Here is a 14,173-nt window from a genome sequence, read left to right as displayed (position 1 = left end):
GACAACTAGTAGAGCTTCTCTCTCTCTCTCTCTCTCTCTCTCTCTCTCTCTCTCTCTCTCTCTCTGTTTGTGTGTGTGTGTGTGTGTGTGTGTGTGTGCGCGCACACACACACGTATAAGCCTATGCACATGGATGCTAAAGCCAATCTCAGGTGACATACATCTTGTCTTTTGAGATAGGGGCCTGAGGCTTGCCTCTTGGGCTAGGCTGGCTGGCCAGTGAGTCCACAGTGACCCACATACCTGCATCTTCTCAGTGCCGGATTACAGACACCACCACAGCTGGCTTTGTTTGTATGTGTTGAAGAATTGAACTCAGGTCCTCTGACTCGTCATTTCCCCAGCCCCACCCCCTTTCTTCATTAGATGGCATGGGATGAAGTCATACAGTAATGCTCAGGTCTACCAAAGTACCCCATTGATGTTTGGTCTTTTATGTACTACAATTCTTGTTCACTAGATAAAAAGGAATATTCTAATCCTTTGTGGTATCCATGGTTCCAATGTATATGAACCTTTTCTGAGGGTAGCTTGACCTGCAGATTTAAGGAATTCAGCCGTTAAATACTCAGTGAGCAGCCCTTGAGTGATGACTACTGGGCTGAGACCTGGAGACACTACTCACAGCAGACAAGGACTTCTTCCATGTTTCTGAGACCCTCTCAGGTTTCCTCCCTGCTCTTCTGCTTCTACAAGAGCCTGAGTGACCAAGGGTCAAACAGACAAGTACCACAAAGTCCAGGGGACATTTACTGACGGCACAGAAAACAACCTGTCATGAGGTATTGCACCATCTGCAGTCTCTGGCCTCATAATAGATATTGCTTCTTTGTCACTGGGCTAAAAGACTGAGATGTTTGCTAAGCATTAGGTCTACCACAGCCAACAGAACATCCTCATGCCAAGTCAACATGTTAGCCTTTTTGTTTAATGCAGGGACTTTCCCTGGTCAGAAAACACTAATAAAGAGATACATTGATTTCTATGTTCTTTAGTGTCCCCACCAACTATATGCAGGGCACATTTAGCTTACATTAATATTTGAAAACACACAATCGATGATGTATTCAGCAAATCACCATTTTACAAGTCAAGTTTAGTGCTTGAGATACATTGCTGTCGGAGTTGAGTGAAGTCTGTAAGCCAGAATGCTTCCTCACATTCAGCTCCTTATGGGAAGAACGGCTCCCATTTGCTTCTGTCAGTTTGTTGTGTTGCTTAGGATTCCTGTGTAAAGTGTACTAACGGGAGTCAGAATCATCAGGAACCTTGGGGAGCTCGTCAGAAATGCAGAGTACCAGGAAGCCAGACATTGTAAAGGGACAATTTTTAAACTATACATTCAGATTTGGTGAAATCATATTCAAGTTTAGGAGCTTTGATTCATAACTCATTGGCTGGAAGAAAAGGCACAAACAAATGATTTTTGGTGAGTGCATTAAGTTTTGCCTACTGTGCCAGTGGTCTTTCATAATCTATAAGTGGGATAAAGTTATTGTCTATTTTGTTTTGAAGATAATGTGTAGAACCTTCATAATATACTAATTTAATTTGAGTGATAATTTTTATTAGTAGTATATACAAACCATTTTCTTGTAAACTAACTATTAATAAGTATTGCCTAACAATTACTATACATATATTGGTAGATTTTATAACTAATTTTTTCCTTTGGGAATATTCTACATTTTTTTCTAAATTTTTGCTTTTTTATTTATTTCTTAAAAGACTTTTTATTTTATTATTATTTGTGGTGTGTGTGTGTGTGTGTGTGTGTGTGTGTGTGTGTGTAAACATATGTGTGTTGATACCTGCAGAGGCCAGAAGAGGGCATTGGATCCCCTGGAGCCAAAGTTACAGCAACTGTAAATCACCCGACATGGGACTCAAATTCTAGTCACTAGAAGAGAAGCAGGCACTCTTAACCTTTGAGCCATCCCTCCAGCACACTTATATAAAAATCTTAAATTGGGGTTTTGTTTTTTAGATTTGTTTTATCCTTGATATTGTTCTAAGTTGTCACACTACATAAAATCTATTTTTTAATACTTAATTTTATTTTATGTAAATTGGTGTGAGGGTTTCAGATTCTCTGGACCCAGAGTTACAGATAGTTGTGAGCTGCCATGTGGGTGCTGGGAATTGAACCCAGGTCCTCTGGAAAAGCAGCCGGTACTCTTAACCACTGAGCCATCTTTCCAGCCCATAAAACTTATTTATATTTGTTCCCCGGGGTGAAAGCAAGTCCATTCCAGTGCTTACCTTTCTGATCATGAAGATATAGATAACTGGATTGTACACAGTGCTCGATTTAGCAAAGAGATAAGCAACAATAGACACTGTTGGAGTGATCAGGTGTCCATAGCCATTAACCACCAAGAAGCGGGTCACAATATAAGGCATCCAGCAGGTGAGAAAGACAAAGGCCATCAAAAAGCACATTTTGGCCACTTTCTTTTCATATCTTAAAATCTTGATCACTTGAATTGTCTGGAGATCTTCGACACAGCGTAGCTGTAGGAAGTGAAGAAAGGATGGACTTTTCTTTTTAAGCAGATAAACAGTCACCCTGTATGTGCTGCCTTCATGGAAAGAGACAAGAGACGGACTGACTTCTGACCTGAAGCTTGACCTAGCCTTTCTCTCTTCTGGGCTTCAGTTCTTTCAACTAAAACCTACTGTGTTTGATCTAAATAGCTTCTGAAGACATTCGGGGAGGGTGAAAAAGGGGGAAGCAGGGGGAGAAGAAGCAGGATGGGCACACACACCCACAGCACGTGTGTGGAGCTCAGAAGACAACACCCAGTGTGGGTTCCCGCCTTCCACCTTGTCTGAGATGAGATTGGGTTTCTCTGGCCTGTTTCTAGAGACTCTCCTGTCTCTGCCTCTTATCCTGCTATAGAATCGCTGGTGTCACAGATACATATCACTTCACTGTATCTGGGTTTGCGTAGATTCTACGGACTCAAAAACAGTCCCTCATACTTGAGCAGCAGTTGCTTTACTGACTGAACCATCTCACAAGCTCCCTTTAATGGTTTTTAAATGCTTTTCTAACTTACTTAATAAGGCTAAGATACATTATTTTATCTAGATCTTCAAATTCCTAAAACAGCCTGAAAGGTTTGTGGTCAAATGGAAACAATCTCTTCATGATTGAGGAAACTGTTTTGCCCAAAGCACTGATTTATAAATTCTCCAACCAGATAACAGACTTATGCCATGCTGGACATGCTAAAGAGAGAAGCCTGCAACTCGAGATGCAGGCAAGTTACTTGCATGAGGTGCTCTGCTAAGGGAATGACATAGGCTGAAGTCAAAGCTCATTTTTAATCACTTCTCCTGTTTTCAGTCTTTCCCTTGTCTCTCCCTGACACACAGCAGATAGGAAATTGCACACAGCTGAAGCTAAAGGTGACATGCGGCTGTGACTCCTGTGTCCGTCATTGCAGCCTCTTCCTGCCTGGTCCCCACATGAACCGGCTTGGTGCGCGTTCCTGTCCTTTCCAGCTCTACCAGTCTCTGACAAATAGGTTCGTGTGATCTTGAAATGAATATAATTATGGAAACTATAACTTTTCTCCTCAGAATTCTTAACTTTTAAGAGTGCTTCATAATGTAAGTTTTGGGGTTGGTATTGTCTATTTGCCTTTTGCTTGTTGCTTTTGGTTATAGAGGATGGTGTACAGAAAGTCAATGTCACCCCTCAGTGATCTGCTTGGGGAATGATTCACAGTGCAAAGTTCTACCAAACATTAAGTCCCGAAGAGTCTTTCAACCCTGGGTAAATAACTGATCATATAGGGAGAGTTTGGTTCTTTTCACATCAAATGATGGATGTGGGGATGGTTTGGAGAGGGACATCTACAGCCTTCAACTCACCATTCGAACGGAATACAGAATGTGACCATAGCAATGGCCTATGATGCCCATGGGTACCACCAGGCAGCCAAGAAACAAGAAGAGCACGAAGGAGGAGTCGTTGGCATCCTTGGATTTCCAATCCACTGTACAGCCCAGTCCATGTATGTCTAGGATGTATCTGTTCCAGCCCAGGAGAGGGGCTCCTGCCCATGCCAAGGAGTAAAGCCAGATATAGGTAATGGCCCTCCAGGCCCAGGAAAAATTGATCACTCTGGAATGTACCACACGGATATAACGTTCATAGGCCAGCACAGTGAGGGTGGTAATGGAGACAAACCCTGCAAGAAGAGAAAGAGAAGTAAGGTGTAGAACAGGGAGAAATGACAGGAAAATGGCACATTCCACAAGAAACACTATACAGAGAATCTGGGGGTAATAGGATGCTTGAGAAACAGCAAGAGATCCAGAGGGATAGCAAACCAGGCTCCCCAGGAAAATCAACTGGAAAGGTATTTACCTATGAAAAAACGTAGACTCTAAACGGAACATGGATTGTAGGACTAAGATCAAAGCCCTAAAGTCAGCCCTGTATTCAAAGATGTAGCTTCAGCACAAAGTTCTGTCAAAGAGAAAGGGTAGACAAAAGGCAGGTGGCCGCAGCATTCACCCCACTCGCTATGCTGTGACACGTGACTGGAAGACCCCTCAGGATAGGAGCTGTTGTTTTTCGCCACGCTTTCCACATCATGACTTTGGAAAACCCTCTAAAACCAGCCCAAATAAGCCCTTCTTTCTTTTAAAATGTTTTGCCTAGGGTTTTGTCACAGTAAACGGCGCAGCCTTTGAGCAGACCTGGAGAAGAGCTCCTGGCCCGAGGTGATGGGCTAGCCCCAGGTTCCACAATGCAACTCTCAGAAGGAAAACAAGGTCTTCTAGGAAGCAGCCAGAAGGTGGTGGGGGGCAGGGCTTGTTAAGAGTTTTGGGACCTGGTCCCAGCCCTCTCACTACCTTGCTGCTTAACTTCCAAAACTCAATCTCTCTAGGCCCTGGATTTTTGTTTTCATAAAGCTGAAGATCTCTTCACATTATAAAACTCTGTGATTCTGTTGTTAGAAAAGTGTGAGATGAGGAGACAAGACGCCTGCCTCGGAATTGGGCCACACAGTTAATATTCATTTGAACCAAGTGCTTTGTTTGTGGCAGGCGAGGGAGCAACATTACTTTCAGTGTCTGATACACATGACGTCAGTAAGAATTTCTGAATAGATAACTGAGGGTTTACTATTTACTGACCAAAAGAAGCCTGGGTTCTGGAACAGAGTATGGGGACTAGCCATAGAGAGCAGTGACCAAAAGTGGTGTACCTCAATTCAAATTACAGTAAGGAATTCTAAGTGTAAATTAGACATGCTGTCTCAGAAATCTAATTTTAGTCTATTAAGATTTCACATCACAAATGATATACCTTTTCATTAGTCTCCAAGAAAGACATCTAGAAACCTAGTTAACACATAATAAGTTGATGTCTAAAATACAGTTGACTCCATTGAGTTTACAAATATTATTATTAAATATAATGGCATTTAATTTTATAATTAACTTCAAATGCTAAATTATGACATTTAATTTGTCACTAATTTACGTTGTATATTATTTCATTCTCCATAAGCAAGAAAATTTAGTACGAAGAATTTCACTGTTGTGAACTGTAAGTCTCAACGCATCATAGAGATGAATAAATGAGTTTTCAGGGATAAAGCAACACACTGGCATAGGAAGTGGGTACAGGCATACAATTATTCCCATGCAACTCATCCATTCTGTTATTAACCATCTACTGCCCAGCTACATGTCAATCATGGTGCTAGAATACGCATGAAGTCCCCTGGATCGCAGTGCCTTGCAGAATTTAAAGTCTGCTTGTAAGTCCGAGAAAACATTTAACAAGCAAATCAGTGAAGTGCAATGAAAGAAGTCGGGAATAATGCAAGCCCAGAAGAGGGAGAGGACAGAGGGTGGGACACAGCCATTCTGCCAGGATGACAGAACAGAACTGCAGTGTGGAACCGTCACCTTGGTGATAAGCCAGGGATTTGGAAGTTGGTAAGTTTCCTTTTTAGCCTATTTAGGTAAAAGACTTCCTCATGTCAATACAGTTTTGTTGTTGGCTTCAGCATGCTGTGTGTTAGCAAGCACAGTAGGTTTCAAGTGTTTGGTTTCAGTTGCCAGCATCCAGTACCATTCCAGGTTAATGCCAACTCATGGTGGGTAGGACGGGAGCAAGCCCTGCCGTGCTCAGATCCTCCTGGACAACACATGTGGATAAACGAACAGTGGCTGTAGTCTGACTGGTCTTTCAGGGTGACCGGATCGAAATGATCTAAACTATAGCCCCCTGGTGACATATTAGCAGTCTCTCCACCACTCCTGTGGGTTCTGAGTAAAAAATATTTACTGTAGACTGGGAAGATAGATTCAGTTAGCAGAGTGTTTCCCATGTAAGCGTGAGAACCTGAGTTTGATTCCCAGGACCTACATAAAAAGCTAGGCATAGCCAGGTAGTCGTGGCACAGGCCTTTAATCCCAGCACTCGGGAGGCAGGTGGATCTTTGTGGGTTTGAGGCCAGCCTGGTCTACAGAGCTAGTTCCAGGACAGGCTCTGAATTGACAGAGAAACCCAATCTCTAAAAACAAAAAGATAAACAAACAAACAAACAAAAGCTAAGTGTGGTGGTATGGAGAGACAAGCATGGATTCCTAGAGCTTGCAATCTACCCTGCATAGCCTCCTTCATGAACTTCAGGCCAGTAAGAGACCCCCATCTCACAAAACACGGTCAACAGAAGAGTGGATAGTGGATGCTGACCTCTGCCCTATACATACGTGCACACACCTGAATACATACATTCTGTCTCACAGAGATTACATTTTTGTTGACAGAGGCTGCTCGTTCATTTTCCAGCCGCCCAGACCCAAAATAATCACACTGAAACTACATTAATTACAACACTGCATGGCCAATAGCTTAGACTTTTTATTAAGTAACTCTTACATCTTAAATTAATCTATTCTTATTGATTTGTGTATCACCACATGGCTGTGGCCTCCTGGTAAGTTTCCATCCAGCGTCTGTCTCCTTCAGCAGCTACATGGCATCTCACTGACTCTGCCTTCTTTTCTCCTCTATCTCTGCTTGGAATTCCTGCCTTGTTCTAGTCGCTGCTGCCACAGGCCCAAAGCAGCTTCTTTATTAACCAATGGTAATAAAACATATTCACAGCATACAGAAGGGAATCCCACATCAAATGTTGTATTCTATTTAATTCCTAGAGCATTCCTCAGGGGGACAGGGATGGTGGATGGGCTGTCTTGTCTCTGCTTACCAACCCTTTCAATGGATCATCTGGTGCTGAGCCTCGTTATTTCATGTAGTACATGTTTAAATAACAGCACGGCATGTAAAAGAAATGGTCACTAGCAGAGAAGGCATCGACTATCATCATGCTTTGTGACAACCATGCTACATAGTATGTCGGTCTTTTGGAAAAAGGCATCTGTGGCTTGGAAGAGTAAACCAGTACTATCAGTAGCGGAGACTGTTTTGAGAACCCAATTTGGACCTCAAATCTATCATTTTCTCCTTAATATCATGTGTTTTCTCTCATGTGCACTATCCGGAAAGGGGGGTTCTGAGGAGGAGGAGGATGGAGTCCAGTATGAACGAGGAAGGCCAAGAGAGGGTAAGAGAGGGATAAAACCCAAACACAATCATGTATGTGTATAAACTGGGATAATTAATCCCTTTAAGGAAACCTGTATTGTACCAGAAAGCTATGTATGAAAGCCCCCTGCTGTCCATTTTACAAAACAGCTTTTGGCTCCTTTATGAGTGCAAACAGAAGCAGGATGGCTGCGCCTATTGTACATTAAGATATGATCTGCCATTCACCACCTCCTGTTGTACATTAAGATATGATCTGCCATTCACCACCTCCTGCCCAGCGCTCACCGCGACAGACTGATGTGTAACACCCCAGACAGTAAAACAGCACCATCTGCAAACTTCCCGAAGAAGGGAACGTGAGCACCTTGGTTTAAACCATCAGAAAACCTCTGAGGATTTATACAACATCCCAGACCAGGGACAAGTGCAGCACCCTCACCTTGACCCTGTAAAGAGGCCATGCTACTGTAGGAACACACTAACCTGTTATTGGACCACCCATCAGGAGATGGACAGGCAGAGAACTCCTTTATTAGTACGTCAGTCCAGCGGAGTTCCCCGTTAACTTGACACTGGCCTACTCAAATTGCTGTCTATCTGACCATGGATTGGTTTTAGGTGTGTCCTCTGAATGAACCTTTAGGGGAAAATCCCCATCTGATGCCCATGTGTGGATTGGTGTGTTGAACTCTGGTGAATCAGGCTTGGTAGCAAGTGCTTTTACCTTCTGAGTTGTCTGACCAGCCTTCAATAGCAATTTCTAATGGTATTCATATCTTCCGTATTTTCATCTACACTTTAAACTACCCTGTGCCGTAATCCTGGAGGCTCCCTCCTTCCTCGCTGGCCACACTCCACAGTCAGACTGACTTTTAATTGAGAAGGGGTGACAGAGGAAAGCAGTGCCTGGGGGACTGACAGATCACCAGGGAAGAATGCCAAGGGAACAGAGACCTGAGAACCAGACACTTGGAAACAAGTACAGTGTAGCCGCTGAAAAGTCTTAGGACCCTCGGACTCAACTAAGTCAACTCTCAGTGGAGCTGCGCACACCACGCCTACACTGCCAACTGCTGGAGCTGGCAGCTTTGATAAATGCTGACAACAATCTCTTAGCGTGCAGGACACAGCTGTGCCAACAACCGCAGGAGCGAGGCAGGCGCTAAACAGCTGAGTCTGGACCTGGAGAGGGCAAGGGGGCGGGGCTTCCTCAGCCTGGGAAATACTGGGAGGGGCTATAAGAGAAATGCGTTTTGAACAGATGAGTGTGAAGAGTTTGTGAGCTGACGCGAATGTGGACAGAAAGCAAAGCTAAGGGCTGGGGAGATGGAACTGTGGGTAAAGCGATGACTGCACAAGTGTCGGGACCTGAGTTCTGATCCCTACGACCCACAGAAAAGTGGGTTCAGTAACACAATCTGCAAAGACAGTCCTTCTATAGTGAGATGGGAGGTGTGGACAAGAGATCCCCTGGAAGCTCGTGGGCCAGCTAGGTTGGCATGGGAAATGGTGAACAAGACACCTTGTCTCAAAGGCTGAAGGCAAGGACCAGCACCTAGGCTTGTCCTTTGATCTGCGTGTACCCATACTCACGCATAAGAGCACACACACGCCCCATGCACACAAAAAATTAAAAATATGCAAACCTACGCTACAAAAGAGGCATTCAAATGCTAATTCTTTGCATGAGTGTGAGTTAAAGAATCCTTTGACATACAGTTAGGTTTCACATTCATTTACAGTATTTAGCAACATACAATATACACACCACATGCTAGGTCCTGTGCTAGGCAGTAAGATAAAAATTATAGACAGAAATAGCTACAAAAAGATGTGATAAATTCTGACAAAGGAATATGTTTGAGGCCACAGTACTATATTAAAGTACATCTTATTTTCAGAATTACCCATTTGACCCCACGAAAATTCACATATCTGGTTAAAAAAAGAAAAAGAAAAAAGAAAAAAAGATGGTGTCTCAGTGTGTGTGTGTGTGTGTGTGTGTGTGTAAGTTCAGCTTCATATAGAACATGAATGAACTTGGTAAAATGGTAATGGATAAAGTGATTTTGTATGCTTGGGATAAATTTGTTTCAGGTTGGTGCAGAGTGAGCAGAAAGCACAGAAATGGAGAATGCTTTTAAGCTTTGATGCATGCTGTGTCAGTCACTTGCGTCAAAAGAAAGAACCAAGCTATTTCCTACTTTGGCCACTAGATGGTCACATCGAGTAGCATATTTCTAGATCTTGACTGAATAAGCAATTTTGTACCAAACAGAACAAATGCCGGGAGCGGTGCTACCAAGCTCACTTGGGCCAGATACCTGTATCTGTTAGAAGAGTTCCTACTGCCGCCAGCGCCCATCACTCCAAGCAACTTCAATGAAAGTAGTAGGAGAAACGCCTTGGTGAAGTGGGAAGAGAGCTAGGAGACTGTCCTTGGGGCGTTTTAACTACAGGGAGGGGGGCGGGTCGTAATTATATCCTGGAAAGAGGTGAGACTGAGCTCTCTGTTTATCTGCATACAGCCCTGGAAAGGAGGCGATTAGAAACAAAGTTTGCAACTCTGTTGCTTCTATGGGAAATGTAAACAAAACGCACTACTTTTTATATCAACGGGTTAAGTAGGACAAAACCCCGGCCACCGCAGAATTTAAAAATTCCGCAGGGTCAGCACTTCTCTGGACATCAAGGCTGCACTCAGAGCACTAAAACTGCATTCTGCCTAGCAAGTGTGTCGCTTTAAATTGGCCAGTTTGAGGTGGAGATCACTCAGAATGACACACAGGACCTCTCTACAGTTGGATTAAAAATCCGGTGGGGCTTCTGCTGGACGTGCTTCCCTGCTTGATGAAGCAGCCTGCTAAAGAAGTAAAACTGTTTACCTGGCAAAACACTTAAAGTCGTGTGATCATTTTAGTGAGATCCCAGGCCCATTTTTAACGATAAGTAGCCTCCAGTCATATTTGCTCATTAAGGAGTAGAGGTACATTTAATATGTTGGAAACATGCATTTGCTAGATTAAGCAAGGCAGCTGTTCTTTAACACTTTGTTTATGGAGTCTGTTTGTTGCAGAAGCTTCCTCACCCCTCCACTAATATAAGGTGTTGATTCCAGCCCACTAACAAGAGAAGTGAATACTTATAGTATGTCAGGGATGGTTCCCAGCAGCCGCTGGTATGTTTCATTTATGCCTCTCAATGGATAACACATGTAGAAAGTACTGTTACCATTGCTGTTTATAAATTAAAAAAACTGTAGCAAATTGACAAGTATCTTACTGGCTTCAGACACTAATAAGAACCGAGTCTGTGTTCAAACCCCACAGAGCTTGCTCCAAAGTGCAAGTTGGGAATCATTTGCCTGCAAGTGAAGCACACTGTTCAGGAAGGAGATTTAATCTGCTCACTGCTGACTACCTGTGTTCCATCACCGTGTTTACCTTTGATATCAGGAGGGCCTTTTGTAAGCTCAGCGTTTTCTAAGCTGCTGAAATGGTCAGTTTCCATTGCAGCAGTAAAGGCAGTTCCCCAAACACCAAAATGACGGCTGCTTTTGGTTTACCTCTTTTAGGTTTAAAAAGAACACAAGTGAATGTGTTCCTCTTTCAGTCTATTTCCCACCTGAGAATTGGAATTTCTCAAATTCCATTGTCAACCATTTCTTCTAAAACACAAATCATTCTGGGTAGTAATCTATAACTCCTGTTCCAGGGGCTCAGACATTGTCTTCTGACCTCTGAGGGCACCAGGCACACACATCATGGTGTGCATGCATATATGCAGGTAAAAACGCATCCAAATAAAAAATTTTATTTAAAAAAAAACCTATTTCAAATAAGCAATTTAAACAGATCTGTTCACTGCCCAGTAGAAATAGAGCCACTCCGTGCCTGTGGTGACTTAAGACGTGGGAGCTGCCAAAGTGGAAGCCATCTCCCCAGAAGACAGCCGCTCAGCCAGGCGTGATCATGCTTTGGTGGATGGCTCCCTTCCCACAGTTCAGACATCTGCTGCTGTTTCTGTTCTTGGTCTCGCTGCCCCTCACTAGTACTGCCAGTGGTTTTGTCCACTAAGTATGGTAATCTTTTAAAGGAAGGAAGGAAGGGTAAGTGGTTGTTGATGCAGCTGGTAAAGCATGGGGTGTGGATACTCCGGGCTCCCTGTGGTGGTAGCTTGGAAGACACACCACGGTTTCTCTTTCCATGACTTCATCCCGCTATTAAGGTCTTCCAATAGCAGCTCTCACTGCTCTCTGACCTCTTTGGCTGATAGCTTAGCTCTTTTTCTGTAGCCCCACTTGGACAGAAGCCCGAATTTTAAACTATTTACCTTGACCCTGAGTTGACAGTCTTTTAGTTCCTTCCTCCTTCTTTCCAGGTAATTGCTAATCAGGGCAACTGTAGCTGAGGGATTCATATTAGAAGCCGCACTGCTTAGTTCCTGCTTCCCAGAGGGCGCCCAACTCAAAGTGGAGAATATGCAGAATGCCTGTCCAGTCTGAAGTCATAGAATCTTGTTTGACTGAAAACCCAGGCCATCTTGCTGCTGACCCAGGGCCTTTCTTGGATCGTTTTCCTGGAAAGATTTGTCCGCAGCAACTTGCTGTGCTTAAGAGGCAAGCTGAAGGTCTCTTGAAAGCCATGAAAACAAATCTGCTTTGAATGAATTGGGGAACAGTGCTGTGGTAGCCTTCTGGGTGCAACACGTCTAGTTTCCAAGTATATTCAAGCATGCTAGATTACTAATTTGGTGCCAAGGGAGAAAAATCTGGGATATATCAAATGAGCAAATTAAAAATACTAGGGAGACCTTAAGGTCTATGGCTCAGTGGTGGGGCGCTTGCCTAGCGTCGCAGAAAGTAGAAAGCATAAGGGAATTGAGAATACCTAATTATATTTCCATTCAATCACTTTATCATTTACAAAACTCTCAAGAGAGCCAGGTTGTACAGCAGATGGTAGCAACACTATTTAAAGTGACTTTCTATTATCATGCTGTGACAACTAGAGACTACCCAACTAGCCCGAGGGACCAGGCCATTTTTCTAAGAATGAAGAGATGACGATGTGTGAGCCTGTTCGTAATTAATCGACGAGAAAACGTAAGCTACCCAGGATCATAAATGAGAACGGGGAGAGAAGATAAAGACGCTATGGGATGTGTCAAAGGAAGGCACTGATTCATAGACTGGGAAGTAAGACACGGGGACAAAACGTCTGTGCTCACAGCAATCACTGGTCAGGTGACTGTGTGGGAAGTTTAATGTGAAATTCATCATGGTGACTCGGTGGGGATTTGGGATAGGCAAGATCATTTCCTCCAACGTTCTAGTCATACTGAATCTTCAATGGCAAAGGAAGACAAACAGAAAAACTGGCAGCTAAGGAGGGAGCTTTATAATGGTTTGTCCAAGGGCGCAAAGCAAAGCTAGCAGGGGTCAGGGCAAGGCTGGCTCCAGAACCACTCACGCTTACAAGCTCCTCTTGCTCACCGCCAAGGGACGATTTATCTTTCCTTTTCCATGAACAACTTACGTCCTCGGAGCAGCGGCCTTTCCTTCAGTGGAACAGCGTTTCCACCCTCCAGCACTTCGTAGAGCTAGTGTGTGTCTCCCAGGAGGCCGTCTCAAATGCTGACTCCAACACTCAGCCCATGAAAACACCAATTTAGCCTAAAAGGTTCCTTTAATTCTGACTGACTTTCTGACCAACGGATCCAGGTTGATTTGGATAAATGTCTAATCTCCCTTAGTGTGATCTCATGGGAGTTTTTCTACCACAGGCCCACTCATTAGGCAGACAGACAAGGGTACAGAGTCTTTCTGTATCACCCTGTGTCACGACTGCAGACCACCTTTGACTGTGCCATCTGCCCCCAACTGTCGCCACACTCAACTGTTTCCATCATGGTTCTTGCCAGCTACGGCAGGGCAATGGAACCACTCTGTCCTCCCGTCTGGACAGCGCCCTCACTGGAGACATATCTTAGAGTTTAGCCTTCTATGGGATGATTGTGCGAGGGGCTTTCACATGCATGGCAATTCATCATCCGTTTTCTTTTTTCATTGAGTCATATTATTGTGGTTGCCTCCAGATTTTGATGGAGTTGAGGAGCTTTTCCATCCTAAGAATCACTCCGAACCTTGAAAATTTTAAGTGTATTTTCAGTAGAGAGAACACACATACATATATGTGTGCACATATACACACATACCTATCATTTATCTGCCTGTCCATCTATCTGGAAGATGGGCTCAAGTGGGTATAATTGAAAGGACAGTTGAGGATGGTGGCTGACAGTTGACAGGAACAATCCAGGAGGAAAGCAAACATCTATGAATGAGGACACATTCATGCTCCGTGCTCCTTGTGCATCTGTATGGTGGTGAGGGCAGTTTTGCAGCCTCACAGAGGGTAGTGTAACGGGGTTCTAGCACGGGCGATGCCATGGGAAGCAGCACTGGTGCTCAGTGTCACGGCCTCCAGCACTTAGTCTATGGGAATGTGGGATAGCGGAAAAAACAGTGGAGGGAGGCGGGAGTCAGGGTCCTTGGGAATCACCAGTTAAAGTGTGGTAGGGGTT

The 14,173-nt window shown here is 43.9% G+C and overlaps 1 protein-coding gene across 1 annotated transcript in view; it reads right to left on the bottom strand.

Annotated features, from left to right (window-relative positions):
• Positions 1 to 14,173, bottom strand: part of Opn3 (opsin 3) — a 31,493-nt gene that overhangs the window by 827 nt on the left and 16,493 nt on the right. Inside the window, exons 2-3 of the mRNA XM_048436414.3 lie at positions 3,883 to 4,202; positions 2,263 to 2,514 (exon numbers count right to left, since the gene is read on the bottom strand). Of these exons, the coding sequence (XP_048292371.2) occupies positions 2,263 to 2,514; positions 3,883 to 4,202 (572 nt within the window). The remainder of the gene's footprint in view (positions 1 to 2,262; positions 2,515 to 3,882; positions 4,203 to 14,173) is intronic.

This window comes from Myodes glareolus, chromosome 5, assembly GCF_982192425.1.
Source record: "Myodes glareolus chromosome 5, mMyoGla1.1, whole genome shotgun sequence".
Lineage (NCBI taxonomy): Eukaryota > Metazoa > Chordata > Mammalia > Rodentia > Cricetidae > Myodes > Myodes glareolus.
The sequence above is the reverse complement of the archived record's forward strand: the minus strand, read 5'-3'. Positions and strand labels throughout refer to the sequence as shown.